Here is an 18354-nt window from a genome sequence, read left to right as displayed (position 1 = left end):
GTACCGTCAGCGCCCTCCCGACTCGTGAAGGAGCCTTTTTAAAGGCTACGGATCGGGTGCCGGGGAGCGGCGTGGTACTGTGAGTCTATCGCTTCCCCTGCCGAGCGCAACCGCATGCCATTCGTCGGAGAGCGCTGGCTTCTTCCATTGGAAATTCGGACATTTAACAACAACCCGTGAGTAATTGGGTAACCGGGTTTAAAAGGAGAAAAAAAGGAATTTTTTTCGGATTCGGCACGAGCGGGGGGGATCTAAAAAGGAAGTCAATCCCCTCCCTGATTGTAAACATGCTAAAACAAGGACTGAGAAACCAAGATCGATTCAGAAGTTTATTGCTGACAAAAAAATATCAATTCCACGATGGGATACTACAAGAATTGTGCTGGAGGAGAAAAGTCGAGGGTGAGAGGGAAAAGGCAACCCCCCCCCCCTGGGAACCGGGGCGATTCGGAGAACCTGGCGGAGAGAGATGGAGAGTTTGACAGCTGTCAAAGTAGCTGTCAAATCTTGAGAATACAAAGAGGACTTTGTTACAAGTATTTTGCTGGTTAATTTTGTTACAATTGGATATAAATATGGATACAAAATGTCGGGGGGGAAAAGAAACAACAACTTGACTTTTGGATTAGAGGACACAAAGTTACTGCAACCCCCCTAGAGGGGCTTTGGGACATTACAAGTGGCGTATGTGGAAAACTACTCCGGGATGTGTACTAGTCTTAGCTCCTGGGAAAGTAGCAAAACTGAAATATTGTTTTGTCTACAGAGGTGACAACACAATAGAATCTTTCTATTGAAGCAAGGTAGGAACTGGACGTAAGTTTTTGTTCCTGAATAACAAACCTCTGTAGAGATACTAGATTTCAGAATAAGAATGGTTTTGCAGCTGAACAAGACAGAAACCTGAGAAAGTAAGAAACAAAAGAGCAAAGGACCAACTACGCCACGGAAAGAACAATGGGAGGAGCAACAATGACCAAGGGAAATTAAAGGCCTCTATTAGACTGGATTTTTGAAATTAAACATTATCAAAACAAGCAAATTCAAAGAAAACCGGCAAGATGGATTGAGGAAAATTTGGCTGTGGACTTGAGACCTCCAGGCCGACAACATACAGACTGATGGACATGGGGAATCCAAACCGGGGAAGGGAGGGGGAATTCTAGAATCCAAAGGCTATGTAACCAACTTTTGGAATCTTCTTCTATCTTCTATCTTTTATCTTTCTATATAACTTTGGTATTTTGATTCAACATGTTTTGGGGGAAAAAGGGGGAATTCGTGGAAGGAAACGGGGCAGATCTTGAGGGGAAAATCTTTGTTCTATTTTGTTAAAGATGAGGAGTGATGTTAAGATTGTAATTTAAATTGGCTAATAGGTACAACATATTAGGTTTAAATTGGGAATGAGAACTTGTGGAACCAACGTAGGGAAAGGGGAATACAGTCGGGAGGGGAAGGAGGGAGTCCCAGAAAGAAGGTTATGAAAATAAGGGTTTAAAATTGGTCTTTCTTTTTCTTTCTTTTCTTTATCTTTTCTATTTTTTCTATCCTGTTATTATTGGAAATTTTAATAAATATGATTATAAAAAAAAAAAACAATGTCGTTTTTCTTATGCCTGTTGCAGATCCTGGGCCAGATCCTGGAAGCATCTCTTGTGAACAACAACCCAATCCCAAGGGAGCATGTGGGGCCCCTCACCTGCACTCTGGTTCGCCAGGTGAGAGGGGAGGAATTTTGGAGCTGGTGGGTGAGCCAACCCAGGAGGCAGGTGGCAATGGTGCTGTAAGAACATAATTTGAGGCTGCTGGATCAGACCAATGGTCCATCTAGTTCAGCATCCTGCTCTCACAGTGGCCAAGCATATGCTCCGATGGGAAACCCAAAAGCAGGACCCGAGCGCAAGATTTGCCTACTCTTTTAAGGCTATCTAGGTCGGTAGCCGTCACTTCCTCCTTTTGGAGTTCCATAGCTGAACTACATACTGAAGGAGCAACAAATCACTGATAAAATGCCAACATCCTTCCTCCCCCCTAGATCTGCATCAGGGGACAGAAATGGCCGCCTCACCCACAATGTGAGGAGAACTTCAAAGAGATCGCTCGCATCTTCCTGCGCCTGGGTATGGACAGAAAGAGGGGAGGCTCCCCATCCCAGCTCGAACCAAGGGGAAGAGGGTGAAAAATGGTGGACATCCACCCCATGGGCCCCTACACTTACTGGGGGCATGGGAAGTCTAGCTCAATACTCCCTAGACTGACTGACAGCAGCAGCTCTTTGTGGGTTTCAGGCTGTAGACATTCCCAGCCCTGGCTGGTGATGCCATCGGGGATTGAACCTGGAGCAGGCAAAGCAGGTCCTCTAGCACTTAAGTTTCTAGTCCTCATGGTTCCAGATCAAGAGCAGATTTGAATAGGAACAGAGGAAGCTGCCTTATTACCAAGTCAGCATGGGGTTTTCCAGATAAGGAGTCTCTCCCAGCCCAACTGGGGATTGAACATGGGACCTTCTACCTGCAAGTCAGATGCCCTGGCACTGATCTAGGGCCCTTCTGCTCCCCCACAGCCCGTCTGCACCCCTCTGGGCTGATGGGGGTCTTCCAAGGGAAGGTGGAAGAGCGCCAAGAAGACGTCTGTGCGGTGCTCCTGGCGTTGTTCTCTGAAATTGTCAGTGCCCAGCGTAAGTATCTGGAGAGGAAGGGGGTCTAGGCTCATATAGCTGCCCCCCTGCATCTTAGACCCCCAACTTCCCTCCCACAGAAAGAGCATCCTAAGAGTGTTAAGTGAGGAAGAGAGTTTCTGGCCCAAATTTGCCCTCAGCCCTGACCTTGTGAAGGAGGCCAAGGCCAGCCCCTCTTCTCATCTGCAACAGGAGGAAGCTGATATTTCTGATCAACCTTGCAGGGCTGTTGTGAAGATTACTGAAGTGATGTAAGGAACGTCCCTTGACTGGTTTGAAAGAGCTGTCTGCAATAGGACAGCCTTTAACTGAAGAATTGGTTAGAGCCATTGCTTAAAACCCATTATTATTATTAGTATTATTATTATTATTATTATTATTATTATTAACAACAACAACAACAACAACAACAACAACAACAACAATACAGTGGTACCTCGGGTTACAGATGCTTTAGGTTACAGACTCCGCTAACCCAGAAATAGTACCTTGGGTTAAGAACTTTGCTTCAGGATGAGAACAGAAATCACACAGCGGCGGCAGCGGGAGGCCCCATTAGCTAAAGTGGTGCTTCAGGTTAAGAACAGACCTCCAGAACGAATTAAGTTCTTAACCCAAGGTACCACTGTATTCTTTTTTCCAGCCCAGGACTCAAAGTAGCTTACATAATTAAAACAACACAGATAAAACACAGATAAAAGACTAAAAACATATAAAAGATAACATTTAAAAATGAATTAAATTTTAATAGAATTAAAACAATATAAGAAAAATGTATTAAAATGCAGGTAGTGAAAATAAAGTGACCACTCTGATGAATTGGTGAGTGTGCCTGTTTTTTAATGTCAGTTATGCTTAACTTAAAAAAATGATAAGAATACCATAATATTATGATGATGGATAATAACAAATTGATGTGAACTGATGGCTGCCTCTTGTTCTTGTTAATACGTAATGTCATTTGTATGCTGCCTTTCCTCAGCTCAAACCATGCTCAAGGCGGCTTCCAACATGGAAAAAAATATATTAATGCGATGTAATAAAAGTAGTCATAAGCTATAACTGCAACATTTAAAAACACACAAGCAAACTGAGCAATTTCCACATAAAGCACAAGAGCTAAAATAAATATAACAACAACAAAAAAAAACAATAACTCCCCGAGCAACATTACTTTTCCTCCAGATATTTATTTGTTTGCTGCATTTATGGCCCATCTTTTTCTCCAATGATCTCAGAGGGACTTACATGGTTCTTCCCCCTCCTCTTTCGATCCCCACAGCAACCCTGTGAGGTAGGCAAGGCTGAGAGGCAGGGCCTGGCCCAAGGTCACACCCAGTGGGTTTCATGGCTGAGCAGAGATTTGAACCCTGGACTCCCTAGTCCTAGTCCAACACTCTAAACCATTACACCATGCGCTCTCTCACTCTCTCTGGCTCTCAGAAGGCCCACTATGGCCAATGGTCAGGGAGGATGATGAAGGGGGCTGGGCTCCCTCAACGCCAGGAGAGAGGCTAAGCCTTACCCGCCTTTCTCTTCCAGTACCTGAGCTCTGGAGCAGGAGGCAGCTGTGCGTGAGGGTAGTCAAGGCTGCTCTGGGTGACGACAGCACCAGGGTGAGAAGGAGAAGGGATTTGGGACTGCTAGCAGCAGGCCCAGGGACTCAGTCCTCCAGGTTGCTGTTGAGTCGTGTGCCGTGGGTGGGACAGGCCCCCCAAACACTTTTAAGTGCCTCGTGGTACACCTCTGCCCCTATCGGGTGGCATGGGACATTGTCTTTCCCCGCCCGCTCTGGCTCTCAGGTCCGCCTGGCCACGCTCCGGGCCATTGGGAGGCTCCTGTGCACCAGCTACCTGGAGAGAATCGAAGGCTGGCCTCTGAACTACGTCTCCCTGCAGATGGCTGTGTCTGCCCACCAGCTGGTGAGAGCACCCAAGGGCCCTGCCCTGCCCTTAAGTGGCCTGGAGACTTCAGGTCAGTGGGGAGGGGGGTTGGGGGCCATCTCAGGAGCCTGTTCCTCTTTCAGACGCACCCCACACTGAGCCTCCCCTTGGGCGGTTTGGAGGAGAAGGCCATCGGAATTGCCAGTGCAGAGGTCCTCCACATCGCTGTGGCTTCGGGAAGGGGCACCAGCCAGGTCAGAGACCCCTTGAATTCGGGAATCGAACGATGGCAGGGGAGATGGGGTTTCTAGTTCATTCTCTCTCACACGTTTTATTGCGTTCAAGATCATAATCGTTTGGGGGAAGTAAATTAAACCGTTCACATTCCACAGTGTATGTGTTCCAAATCTATAGTGTTAATACGAGCCACTGGGGGTTTGCATAATACACTATTGTTGGTAATGAAAGTTATAAAAGGGAACCACACTATGCCAGAACAATCTTGTTTGGCCAAACCCGGACAGTCTTGCTGTGGTGAATTAGATATTCCAAAAATGCCATTCTTCCAGAGAAGAATGGCAGATCAAGTTGATGGATTATGCCAAAATGGCTAAAATGACCTGAAGAATCGGAAATCAAGAAGACCAAAATTTTAACACGGAATGGGGGGAAATTATAACTTATCTTAAAGACCACTGTCAACAGTTAAAATCGTTAGTAGGATTGGAATATCACTTGTAGTTTAATGGTGAATTTTGGACACAATGGAGAGGTAAAAGATTTGGATTATCATAAAAGATGCAGGAGGAAATGATTAACAATAGGACCCACAAAGGGGAGGAGGTCCAAGAGATTCCTTGGAATCTTGTTTTTATGTTATACTGTATGTTGGATATGTGACTGTAAAATTTAATCCGAGAAACCAAATAAATAAACTTTATATAAAATTTTATCCCCTCCCCACACATATATATTCCAAAAGTGAAATTTCCCGTACCTTCTCTAACCATCTGGTTAAAGTCCAACATCTGGAAGGTACCACATTGGCTACCCCTGGCCAAGAGATCTGATCCAGAACGTTTTGTCCACTTAGCCTTGCAACATGTGAAGCAAAAGGGTGCCTCTGAGCATGTACTGACTGAGGAACTTGCCCCTTACATGTGCAGGGCAGGGAAGTGATGTTGAGGTACGGAGGTGAATGACTGGGGCTTTAAGGAGAAATGGGCTCTGTAAGGCCAGGGAGGCAACTGACTCCAAGCGCTGAACCCTCCCTCCTCTTCCTGGCAGGAATTGTGGACCAAGTTGCTGAGCTACCTCATGCAGCCCCCCTACATGGCTTTAGTCACCCCCCTCTGCCACGCCTTGAGACTGCTGGCAGAGCAGCGGCTACGTCGGGTGGGCCACCAGCAGAATGGCCTGGGGACAGGTGGGTGCCACCATGCCCGATACTCGCCCCTCCAAGGCAGGCAGCACAGGAGTGGGGGAGCAGAAGATACATTGGGAGGCTTAGTTTGGTCAGAATCAAGTATACAATTCCAGAGTTAACACTAAATACAAAACTTCTGGTAAACGAGCCGCCATAGCTGCTAGAGGACCTTGACAATTTGTGCCCCAGGCTTTTTAGACTCGTCTACCCATGCACCAGGGACGCAGGTGGCGCTGTGGGTTAAACCACAGAGCCTAGGACTTGCCGATCAGAAGGTTAGCGGTTCGAATCCCCGCGGCGGGGTGAGCTCCCGTTGCTCGGTCCCTGCTCCTGCCAACCTAGCAGTTCGAAAGCACGTCAAAGTGCAAGTAGATAAATAGGTACTGCTCTGGCGGGAAGGTAAACGGCGTTTCTGTGTGCTGCTCTGGTTTGCCAGAAGCGGCTTAGTCATGCTGGCCACATGACCCGGCTCCCTCGGCCAATAAAGCGAGATGAGCGCCGCAACCCCAGAGTCGGTCACGACTGGACCTAATGGTCAGGGGTCCCTTTACCTTTACCTTACCCATGTACCACTTGAAGCCAACAGGGCACAATTGTTGCCAGATGTGGAATATTTTGGCATTATTTGGCATTATTTTCAACTCTCCTACCCCACTGCAGGCAGCCCCCAAATGCCTCTCCGATTCCATTGATTTAGGGATGCAGATGAAGTTGTCTCAGGGTCCTCTGCCAGTCTGCAGGAGATTTTGGGGTACACAGGATGGGAAGGGCCACAGCTCAGTGCTGAGAAGCTGCTTGGCAGGCAGAAGGCCCCAGCTTCAGTCCCAAGTGTCCCCTGGCTGAGCTGGGAAAGGCTCATGCCTGAAACCCACTGCCCGATGGGCCAACTCTCTATCTCCCTAAGGGCAGCTTCTTACTATGTTCCTATTTACACCAGCCCTCACTTCCCTCCCCCTTGTTCTCTCCCTCTCTCCCCTTTCCAGGGGGTTTACCAACTCCACAAGAATTGATGGCGCGGCTCCTGGTAAGTCATGTGGGTAACTGGGGAGGGGTGGGGAGTGGTTCAGGCTTCTAGCAGTTTCTGAAAGTGGGCTGCCTCATTGCTAGACTCTTGGAGGAAACTGGACCCGAACTCACATATGCTTCCTAAGAAACAAGGTTGGGGGAGGCCCAGTTCAGTGGCAGAGCACCTGCCCTGCATGCAGAAGGGCCCCGTTGCAATCCCCACTGGCATCTCCAGCTAGGGCTGCGAGATACCCCCTTTCCCTGCCTAAAACCCTTCAGAGACATTGCTGCGAGTTGGTGTGTAGTGTTGTAAACAAAATCTGCCCTTTTTCCCTTATGGGGTATCCAAGACCCCCTATAGAGTCCTTACGTGGGTTCCCTATTGGTAGGAGAAAATAACAGAGGCCAACCAGAGAATATTGAGAAGCAAAACAGCTAGTAAGCCTGATCTTTATTAAAGCTGTTGCAACAGGGTGCTCCCCTCACACGCAGGAGGACAGAGGAGGACCCAGAACAAAGGTGTGCCCGCCCTTATATAGACATTTTAAATTGCCCGCCCTGGAGTCCAAGACCACCCCCAGAAACATCATACATACATCACAGAAGAGGCTGTCTACAACAGAAATCTGATTGCGTCGTTTATCTCCTGTCTGGCAGGTTACCAGTTAATGGTCACTTGAATAGATTACCTGGGGAGCCTGGCCAGTCTTTCGTAATGATAAATACTTAGTTCCTGAGCCAGGCTACAGGCTCACCCTATTCATACACAGACATACTCTTAAGACAGGATTTGTGAACAAAAAGACAATGGGGAGGCTTTTCCATTTTCCTTCAACCTTGCAGAGAAATATTTGAGGTCAATTTGGGAGGGACAAAATAGTTTCAGGACTTTTTCTGTGGGTTTTCAGACATGTGGTTTATATGTGCAGTTATGAACATTTATCATGTAATTCTTATAACAGTAGAAAATAGAGAGTTAGCTGAAACAGGTGACTTGTTTAAAAATAAGTAAATAAAGCCTCCCTACCAGTTTGTGTTGGGTGTGGATTTAGGCTGGTGAGGATGGGACCCCAGTAGCCTCCAGACTCCAGAAGGCCACAGAGGTGGAAGCAGCCTGACCACCTTCCTGACCTAGAGACCCTTGCTCTCCTCCTCTGCAGGCCCTCGCTGTCTCCCCCTTGGAAGGGACCGGCCGAGGAGCTGCCGTGCTGCTCCTGATGAACGCCCTACGCCCAGAGGCCTACAGGGATGTGGGGGAGCACTGGTGGGTGGAGATACCTGCCCTGGTCCGCTACCTGGAAGGTGAGATGAGAGGAAAAACCAACCCTGCCCTCCCCTGCTGAGCTCAGCTGACACACCTGTGTGTGCAGAGGGTCAATTTTTGCCAAGAGTTGCTGGCGGACGACCTCTCCTCTAGGATGGTGTCCGACCAAGCCAGCACCTCCACATCTGCTACCAGGCCTGAGCCTGGAATCTCCTGACTCTTTGTTAGTATCTTCGCTCACAGTCAGAGGTACCTGGCCTCCCCCGAGGCAATTGAGTGAGATACTGTGTTTACCTTCCGTCCGCTACTCCCCGGCAGACTAGGTAAACAACCCGGCGATTCTTCTCATTAGACGTGAGATAGAACACACCCTCTGCTTCTCTGCTTCTCCCTCCCTCCCTGCATTCTCCCAGGGAGGAGAAATGAGACAGACAGGAGTCCTTTCTACATGTTTTATTCTTGTCACTCAACAGTACATAGAAATGCAACTGTTCCCTTCAGACTCCATCAGAAGAGAGTCACAACTCCTCCCCTGTACTTCCAGCACAGGTCATATAACACTCTGAGCTAACATCCGGTGCTCAGTACAGAGAATAGGCTCCACCTTTTCTCTAGCAGTACATCTGCAAACCACAACATCCTGTTTTGCATTCCAGCTATCTGGAGCTGGCTTTTGCCTTGGTGCTTTTTCCCAACACTCTTCTCCTAAAAAAGGAGAAAACAAAACAAAAAAAGCCTTTTGGGGGGGAATATATAAATCATTTCTTTGCTTATATATATTTATTTACTGCATTTATGGGTTGCATTTATTGGTTTATATATTTTTTATTTTATCTGCAGACGCAATAAACATAAAAACAAACAAAACATCAAGCTAAAAAATAATAAGAACATAAGAACAAGAGGATGAAAAACACAAGATAGCAGAACTAGAAAACAACAATAGAAAGCTTTAAAAAAGGAATGAGTAGCATTTGGCCACCTTCACATATATTTGGCATGCTTTGAATAAATATGAGCCTTGTATTCCACTATGGAATGCATTTTATGCAATTTGTTGCATTTATATCCCACTTTTTTCTCCAAGGAACTCGAGGTGGCACATGTGGGTTCTGCCCCACTCCTCATGTAATCCCCACAACAAGCCTGTGAGTTAGGTTAAGGTGAGAGGCAGTGGCTGGCCCCTGAGGCCCCCAGTGAGTTTCATGGCCAAGTAAGGATTCGAATCCTGGTCTATCCCAGATCCTAATCCAACACTCTAAACATGACACCATGCCAGCTCTCTCCCCAGAGCAGTGCTGGGGAGGCCCCACCCACCCACCACCTAGATCTGCTCAATTGCAGATGAATCCTTAGAGGCCTAATCTGGCAATAAGCAGCATCAAAATTCATGCGCAATAATAACAACAGTAATTAATTCACTTGGCCAGGGAAATACTGTTAGTGAGTCAGAGTAACCCCTGACAGCAAGAGTCCTACAGAGTTCTTCCCCCCTCTGAAAGTCTGCCTAAATTGGCACAGTTGGTGCAGATCTGTGGCATGGCCCTATCGCAAGAGTGGTTCAGGTGCCAGCCGCAACCCCAGTCTGGCAGTGGTTTCTATATGTTACTGGGTGGCACCTTATTTTTATGATTGCGGGTTATCTATGGGTGTGACTCTGGCCCATCTCCAGCCTATGCCAGAATCACCCAGCCCTCCTTGGCTTCCCCAAAACGAGCACTGACTCCACTCCCCAGTGGCACCCCCTGCCTCAAGCCCTGGAGAGCTGCTGCCAGCCTGGACAGGCAGCACTGAGCTGGCTGGTCTGACTCTGTCTAATGCTGCTCCTCTCCCAAAGGCCACAGCAAGTACACGCTCGAGCCCGCAGCCTGGGAAGCCAAACTCTTGGAGGTAACACCAGTGGGGCGAGCAAACCAGCTGTTCCTGTGGCATTGCTGATCCTCCTCGGTGACCCCTGTTTCCACTGGTGCCTCCTCAGTTCCTGCAGAAGTCCTTACGGAGGAGCGAAGCGGGAGGCTGGAACCTGGTGCTGGGGAAGGAACTCGCCAAGCAGCTGAACACCTACCACAACTCCTCTGCGGAGAAAGTCAGTGCTTTCCCTCTGCCCCCCCCCCAAATATCGGGTATCTCCCCATCCAGCTGTGCACAATGAATGCCCAGCCCCTCACCTTCCTATGAACAGCTGGGCTGGAGCATTCGCCAAAGGGGCGGGGGATGAATTTGATTTGGTTCACCTGCAAAGCCAAAGCACTTTGTGAAGCAATTCACAAATCGAAACGCATGCCTGTCCTTCGAAATTTGCGCTTCTCTGAATTTTTTGACAGCCCTTTCCTCTGTGCATTTCTCCAGTCTAACCTAGTAAAGGTAAAGGTAAAGGGACCCCTGACCATTAGGTCCAGTCGTGGCCAACTCTGGGGTTGTGGCGCTCATCTCGCTTTATTGGCCGAGGGAGCCGGCGTACAGCTTCCAGGTCATGTGGCCTGCATGACTAAGCTGCTTCTGGCGAACCAGAGCAGCGCACGGAAACGCCATTTACCTTCCCGCCGGAGTGGTACCTATTTATCTACTTGCACTTTGAGGTGCTTTCGAACTGCTAAGTTGGCAGGAGCAGGGACTGAGCAACAGGAGCTCACCCTGTGGCGGGGATTCAAATTGCCAGCCTTCTGATCGGCAAGTCCTAGACTCTGTGGTTTAACCCACAGCGCCACCCGCATCTAACCTAGTCTAACCTAGATGGCTTTAAAAGAGGATTAGGCAAATGCTTGAAGGAGATGGCTATTGGTGTTTCTTAGCCTTGATAGCTATGATCTGCATCCACGGTTGGAGGCAGCGATGCTTCTGAATGCCAGTAGAGGAGAGGGTTGCTGTTGCACTCAGGTCCTGCTTACAGGTTTCCCACTGGTGTGTCTGGGTGGCCACGATGTGAAGAGGATGCTAGTCTAAGATGGGCCTCCTTTGGCCCAGCTGCAGGTCCTTCTAATACAGTGGTACCTCGGGTTAAGTACTTAATTCGTTCCGGAGGTCCGCTCTTAACCTGAAACTGTTCTTAACCTGAAGCACCACTTTAGCTAATGGGGCCTCCTGCTGCCACCGCACCGCCGGAGCCCAATTTCTGTTCTTATCCTGAAGCAAAGTTCTTAACCCGAGGTACTATTTCTGGGTTAGCGGAGTCTGTAACCTGAAGCGTATGTAACCCGAAGCGTATGTAACCCGAGGTACCACTGTATACTGGACGTATACAGTGGGTGAGACACCTTGGTTGTGGATGTGTGTGTCTGCTATGTTGCTGGCTGACTGGGGTCTGCGCTGCTCAGCTTGCCATCACCCTCCCTCTCCCCTCTAGGGCTTCCTCTACAAGGCCTTGGGGATGGCACTGTCTGCCGCAGGGGACGCGGATGGGGTGGCGCAGACACTTCTGGATCTGCTGCTGCACACAGATTACACGGAGGAAGCCCAGCGGAAGGCAAGCCCTGCTACTTGGGAGGGGGGTCGTATGCCCTGCATTAACCTGCTTCCCTCCCCCACCCCCACCAAATGTACCCATGCAAGATATCATCACCAAATTTGGCACAACGGTTCCAGAGATCAAGCTGTGATTCCTGCCTTGCAGGGGATTGGACTTGATGATCCTCGGGGTGTCAGGATGCTCAGCCTACACTCGAGTAGGACCCTAGCAGAGACACATGCCCGACTGGCATGTTCCCTCCCTCCTGGTTGATTGTTCGGGAGCTTCAAAAGCTTTCTTCAGCCCAAACGTCACAGCGACCGATGCCAACCGACACCGGCACACTTAGGGATCCGCAGACTTTGCGCAGTTTGCTTGACAGACCTCAGCAACTCAGCATTTTGGCTAATCTACTTTATTTACATATAAACACACACACAGCACTGCAACCTGGGTCCCTCTCCCTCTAGCATCAGACAGCAAAGAGAAAAAGAACAAAGGACAATAGTCCCACTTCACGGAACACAGTAACACAAACATCCTGTCTCCGTCACTTCCCACTCTGTGGAGTCAAAACATATACCATCATGTGAAAGACAAAAATCCCATGACTGCAATCACGGAGCAGGAATTCTAACACGGGGATCCCTTCCAACTCTACAATTCTATGGTTCCGGGAACTTGGCGGATAGTCGACTCTCCTTCACTGGAGGCTGGATGTCTGTGGGTCATGGATTCTTCCTGAAATGCAGGAATCGAAACTAAATAAAACCCCACAGGTGAGCATCTGAGCTCTGTTGAAAAGCCTCCAATGAAGGATAGCCCACCACCTTGCAGGGAGTCCGTTCCATAGTTGAACAGCTCTTACCCTCAGAAAGTTCTTGCCGATGTTTAGTCAGAATCTCCCTCCTTGCCATTTGAATCCATCAGTTCAGGTCCTCCTCTCTGGAGCAGCAGAAGCTGGCTCCATCTTCCACGGGACAGCCCTTCAGGTATTTTGAGACTGGCTCTCATATTACCCGTTGGTCTTCTCTTCTCCACGCAAAACATACCCCGAGATCATGGAGCAGGTTTTTGTTTGTATTCTGAGACAATTGGATGCTACTCTGAATCAAGACGGTGGGCTGAACCTTTCAAAATTACACTGATTTTAACCAAATTTGATAGGAATGTATATTCTGCTTTACCTGACAACCTGAACATGAAACTGCATAGTTTGTTTTTTCACCAAGGGACTAAAAAATTAAGTCATCCCTCTATGTATCTTTTTGGTTTCTTCGTATTCCAGAGAAATGCTGGGTGCATAATGTTAGGGGACATTTCTAAAAATGTGAATCTTATGCAAAATTGTACATCAGGAGAATTATGTGATGCATCTTCATGAGGACTTAAAAGCAATCACAAAGTTATGCAGAAATATGGAGAATGGAACCTTAAGATTGGAAAAATGAGCTACTGAGTAATACAAAAATTGACTGATTCACCCATCCCTATTTAAGGCTAAGTAGGGGCTGCACCCCTGCTTGCTCCTCTCGCCAACCCCCCTACCTCCCTTGGCCTCACCAACCCGTCTTACAGCTCACCTACCAACTAGCATCATCAGTGTGAGGTGGGCAGCAGCAGCAGAGCAGAATAGTTACTGGGGAGCTGCCCTATCCTGTCCTGACTGGTCCTCTGAGCTGCCAGCCTGTCCGCTCACTTGTCTGCCTGGGGCACATGTCTGATAACACACCGAAGATGCCCAGCCACTTGCCTGCCAGCCTCCATCTCCACTTTCCTCCTCCTTGCTCTCTGACCATTGTCACAATGGCCCAACTTGTTGTCATGCTGTAGTTTGTACTGCCACCTGTTAGCCAGCATGAGAACTGCAGCACGATGACGTTCTTTCATTCTTATTATATTTAAGAGATAAACTTGAAGTGTAGATAGACCCAGAGGAAGAAGATGGAAAAGCAGGGGGACTGGATCCTGTGGGAGGGAGTCCAGATTTTTCTGGAAGGTGGTTACAGCCTAGGGTTATTCCTTCTCACCCACAGGGGGTTTGCTGGTGTGTGGTCTATTGTGCTGAGGGACAGCTGACGGCTGTGCTCCAGACCCTGAGTCGCTTTGAGGAGGTGATCTCCGAGGGGGAGGATTCAGCTTACCATCACTTTGGCCAGGTTCAGACTTCCCTGCTTCCCCCTTTTATTTCTTCCCTCTCTCCCCCAGCGGCTGTGGCGTTGGGGAGGCATGAGAGCAGAATTTACCATTTCCAGGGCCATAGCTCAGTTGCAGAGCGAGTGACTGAAACTCTCATCAGAAGAGTCTTCTGCTCCCGCTTATGGAGGCAAATGGGAGCCCTGGGAGATGAGATTGCTTTGCCATGAATGCGAATCTTCCTCCTCAACCATAGAGCTTGCCGGAGCCAGGGAGAAGCAGCCTGAAGAGCGCCCTCCTCCTGCTTTATGGCAGCATGGCGGTCCGTGCCCCCCGGGAACAGCTTCTGGCTCTGCTGGCGAGCGAGATTGTGCCGCGGATCCTACGCCATTACACATCTAGCGGCCCAGAGTTGACTTACTTTGCGGTAAGTCTTCTCCACCACAAATGGAGGGGAGCAGGCATAATGATCGGGGCCAGAGTGTGGGCAGGAGGAGTAGAGAGGCAGCTGGGAGGGAGCTAACTAGAAAGAGGGCAGGGGCCACTGCAGAGGGGGTGCCCGTGGGGAGCTTAGCATAGCTTGTGGCTCACATGTGGGTCAGCAGGTTGTAATCCCACCCAGCTACTCAACAGGGTGACACTGGGCAAAGTACTTTTTCTCTGTGCTTAATCTATCTCGCAGGGTTGTTGTGGAAGCAAAAGTGTGTGGCTACCACTTTCGAGGCTGCAGTCATGGAGGTAGTCTAGATGCAACACATCGGCCTTCCCCAACCTGGTGCCCACTGAGTGCAGTAGGGGCCTGGTGGGAATTGTGTTCCCAAACACCTGAAGGGTGCAGCATTGGAGAAGGTGGCAGTGGATGCTAATAAATGAAAAAGGAGGAGGTGGGAAGCAGGTGCTCACTGGATTTCTCAACTTCCCATCATTGGTCGGGAATTGTCAGTGGAGGGACAGAGGGACATAGCCCAAGAGGAAGGAGACAGAATGGGGGCCATTCTGACAGCTGTCCTTTCTGTATTGCAGGAACTGGGCTGCCCCACTGGGAGAAAAAAGGTACCTACTTGATACGCACAGGTTGTGGGGCTGGCTGGGAGTTTTTTAACTAGCTTTCCTTTTTCAGGGAAAGGACCATCGTATCTCAGAGTCAGAGCACCTGCCCTGCATGCAGAAGGTCCCAGGTTCAGTCCCTGTCAGCATCTCCAGGCAGGTCTGAGATTCTCCTCTGCCTGAAACCCTGGAGAGCTGCTGCCAGTCAGTGCAGACGACACGGACCTTGATGGTTGTCAGGAGCAGCTGTCAGGAGTAGGTCAGCAATACTCACATGGTGTCCGTGAAGTTAACTCTTTATTCAAAGCAACAAGACAGCTCAGGCCTATGGAGCACATCAACTTTTCCTGGTAGAGCTTGCCTGAAGGAGGCAGTTGTGAGGACTGAAGATCCCTGCCTTCCCACAGCTGCCTAAGTTCTTTCCAAGCGATCTGAGGCTTTGTCGTCTTGCCTGTATTTCCTCCGCCCTCTTCATACCTCTTCTGGTTCTGGGAGACCAGTGGGGAGGGGAGCTGTCACAGCAGGAGAGAGAGCCCCTGGCTTCTTCAGCAGTCTGACTCATCTCTGCCTCTTGGTCCCCACCTCTGCTTCTGCCTCTGAGTCTGGACTGCTCTCTGCCACAGCCTCTTCCTGCTCACTAAACCCTGTTACCTCCTCTGCTCCTGACACCTCCTCCTCCTCCTAGTCTGCTCCCTCTGACCACTCATTGCTGTCTCACCACCAATCCTCTGGCTCTGAGCCTTCTTCCCCTGGGGGTTCCCCAGCCGGCGCCTCCCACCACTCCTCCTCCACATCCAACCAGCCCACGACAATGCTTCTGACTCGGTATGAGTCAGTTTCCCATATACTACAGCTCAGTCATAAAGAATCTGCAGGAGGTCCCAGGTTCAATCCCCAACGGCGTGTGCTGGCAGGGCTGTCACCTGTCTAAAACCCTGGATAGTTGCTGCCAATCAGGGTTCAGCAATACTGAGCCAGATGGGCTCCAATATCCCATGTTCCTTTTCTGAGATGGGAGCGGTGGGTTTAGAAGCCAGGAGAGAAAGCATAAATCCAGTATATGTTCCTTTTGATCGCTGTTCTGGGAGTACATGATGACAAGGGTGTGATGGACGGAATGAAACACTCCACGGGACAAAGGAGTCTTTATTAGCAAGGCTATGAGACTCTGCCCTCCATTCAGAGCTTCCCCATGACCTCATCAAGGAAAGGTATGTATGTATGTATGTATGTATGTATGTATGTATGTATGTATGTATGTATGTCTTTTCCTTGTGGAGCCAGCCTCCTTCCTCCTCTTTCCTGTCCCTCCCCAGGGAGCCACGGATGCTGAGCTGGCCCTGAGCTTCTCCCAGTGTGTGTCTGAGATCAGCCTTTCAATCCTGAGCAAAGGCGATGCCCCGACCTTCTGCCTGCCTCAAAAACGCCTCCTGATTGACCTCCTCGTAGTGAGTTGCTTTTGTCTGCGCTTAGGTGAAGCCATTGGGAAGGGTTAATAAAGTGTGGTTTTTTAATTCTGGTTGGGTGGGGGTGGTCAGTAGCTCATGCCCTGAAGAGCTGCTGGTGGGGAGAATCATAGAATTGTGGACTTGGAAGGGACCCCAAGGATCATCCAGTCCAACCCCCGGTAATGCAGGAATCTCAGCTAAAGCACCCCTGACAGATGGCCATGAATGACGTCAAATTTTCACTTGCCCTGGTCACCCACCAGGTCTGCCCTGGAAGGTGAGTGACGGCCTAATGTGTGCTGTCCAAAGGATAGCAACCCTTTGGGGAGTATCCTTTAGAAGGATTCAAGCCAAGGTCTTGACTTTCTTCCTGACCAAGGGTCCATTGCCCATGCCATGCACTTCCCTTGCACGGCATTTGTTCCAGGACATTATCAAAGCAGAGCCCCTCAACGCCCTTGTATCCCCCGTCCGCCAGCAAGTGATGGTTGCCCTCCGGCACTTGAGGTGAGTACCCCATTTCCAGCACCCCTTCTTTTTATGGGGTGTCCATCCATCTGAGCCACTTTCAAGCTCTGATTTCAAAGCCCAAGTTTAGTTCTGGAACCCCAAGCGCCTCTGAACATACACAGAGTGCCATATTACCGCAGACAGCCCTCGTTCATCTTAAAAGAATATTTTGTTTTTCCAGGACAGGGTGTGACCCAGCCTCTTTCCACTGTTTAGTTTCTCTGCCGTTAATGGCCTGCCGGCCTCTGGGATGGGTTGCTCACAAATGCAGCCCCCCACTGGCTGCTGCAGGCATCAGCTGGCAAACTTTTTGCGTGGGAATCTACCCTTGGGTCACCCAGATATGGAGCCCTCAGCCACTTTGGCTCCAGAACGCATAGAATTCTCAAGTTGGAAGGAAACCCCAAGGGTCATCTAGTCCAACCCACTGCAATACAGACTCAGGGATGGTCAAGAAAGATGTTAACCCTGACAACCTTCCTCTTCTCCCTTCAGCCATGTGCCAGAGCAGCTGAGCCGGGAGGAGAACCAGGCGCTGGCAGAGGCAGCCCTGAGCAGCGTCTTCGCTCTTCCTCCTTTGGGGTTGGCAGAGGATGCAGGCCAGGTGTGCATGTGTGTTGGGACGGGGCTGGCTGCTTGGGAGCTGATTGCCTGCTGAAAGAGGAGCACTCCAGGGGCTGCAAAATGTTCCTCATAAATCTTTTTGAGGATTTAGTACCCTCAAGTGGTACACCGATTTTGTTAAATAAAAAACAACAGCAGCATTCTGCTCCTTCTACACCACTAGGCACCGCTGCCTTCCAGCGTTCAAGCGCTGCATACGGGTGCCCTGACATCCCTGTCGGAACTGGTGGAGACTCTGCTGGAGGAAGAGGTGGTGAGGGTGGAGCAAAGGGAGAGTGCAAATTTGCAGTGGTTCCAACAGGCCTTCCAGGTGAGCAGGGCGGGAGGTAGCCTCTGTGTCAAGTTTCTAACCCTCATTGCTAAATCTGTCTTCTCCCGGCTGCTCTCCTTTTCCTCTCCTCCCACATTTTTCTCCCAGGCCAGAGGGAGGGCAAAGTAGATGTTACAGGAGCGTACAGGTCGGTAATAACACAGTTCAAAGTTGGAGATAATTCTTTATTAGCAAAAACGTGATCTCCACAGACTTGGTGGAGTGTCAGGCCTAATGAGCAGAGCAGTTCATTCCCAGCAGTCTTACTCGATGAAAATCAGTCGCGAGGACTGAAAATCCCCACCTCTTCCCTACCATCTAAGTCCCCTCCTCTTCAGGATTTTCCCCAAGCAATCTGAGACTACGCCTGCATGAAGCTAACTTCTCCTCTGCCCTCTTCATGCCTCTTATGGTTCTAGGAGACAAAAGGGAAGGGGAGCTGGTCACAGCAGGAGGGGGAGACACTTGTGACTCCTCTCTGCCTCTTGGCCTCCCTCCTCTCCTGCTTCAGCTTCTGCCTCTGAGTCTGGATTTCTCTCTGCCACAGACTCTCCCTGCTCACTAAACCCTGTTACC

The 18354-nt window shown here is 49.6% G+C and overlaps 1 protein-coding gene across 1 annotated transcript in view; it reads left to right on the top strand.

Annotated features, from left to right (window-relative positions):
• MROH2A (maestro heat like repeat family member 2A) overlaps positions 1 to 18354 on the top strand; it is a 44499-nt gene that overhangs the window by 9950 nt on the left and 16195 nt on the right. Inside the window, exons 9-27 of the mRNA XM_081172838.1 lie at positions 1629 to 1721; positions 2039 to 2123; positions 2567 to 2680; positions 4223 to 4296; positions 4483 to 4602; positions 4707 to 4817; positions 5851 to 5989; positions 6973 to 7013; positions 8155 to 8296; positions 10096 to 10148; positions 10237 to 10344; positions 11602 to 11721; positions 13740 to 13862; positions 14096 to 14266; positions 14863 to 14892; positions 16203 to 16334; positions 16762 to 16841; positions 17340 to 17448; positions 17632 to 17778. Coding sequence (XP_081028964.1) covers positions 1629 to 1721; positions 2039 to 2123; positions 2567 to 2680; positions 4223 to 4296; positions 4483 to 4602; positions 4707 to 4817; positions 5851 to 5989; positions 6973 to 7013; positions 8155 to 8296; positions 10096 to 10148; positions 10237 to 10344; positions 11602 to 11721; positions 13740 to 13862; positions 14096 to 14266; positions 14863 to 14892; positions 16203 to 16334; positions 16762 to 16841; positions 17340 to 17448; positions 17632 to 17778 — 1992 coding nt within the window. The remainder of the gene's footprint in view (positions 1 to 1628; positions 1722 to 2038; positions 2124 to 2566; positions 2681 to 4222; positions 4297 to 4482; positions 4603 to 4706; positions 4818 to 5850; positions 5990 to 6972; positions 7014 to 8154; positions 8297 to 10095; positions 10149 to 10236; positions 10345 to 11601; positions 11722 to 13739; positions 13863 to 14095; positions 14267 to 14862; positions 14893 to 16202; positions 16335 to 16761; positions 16842 to 17339; positions 17449 to 17631; positions 17779 to 18354) is intronic.

This window comes from Podarcis bocagei, assembly GCF_964188305.1.
Source record: "Podarcis bocagei genome assembly, chromosome: 15".
Classification (NCBI taxonomy): Eukaryota; Metazoa; Chordata; class Lepidosauria; order Squamata; family Lacertidae; genus Podarcis; species Podarcis bocagei.
Note: the sequence above shows the minus strand (reverse complement) of the source record. Positions and strands in the feature narration are given on the sequence as shown.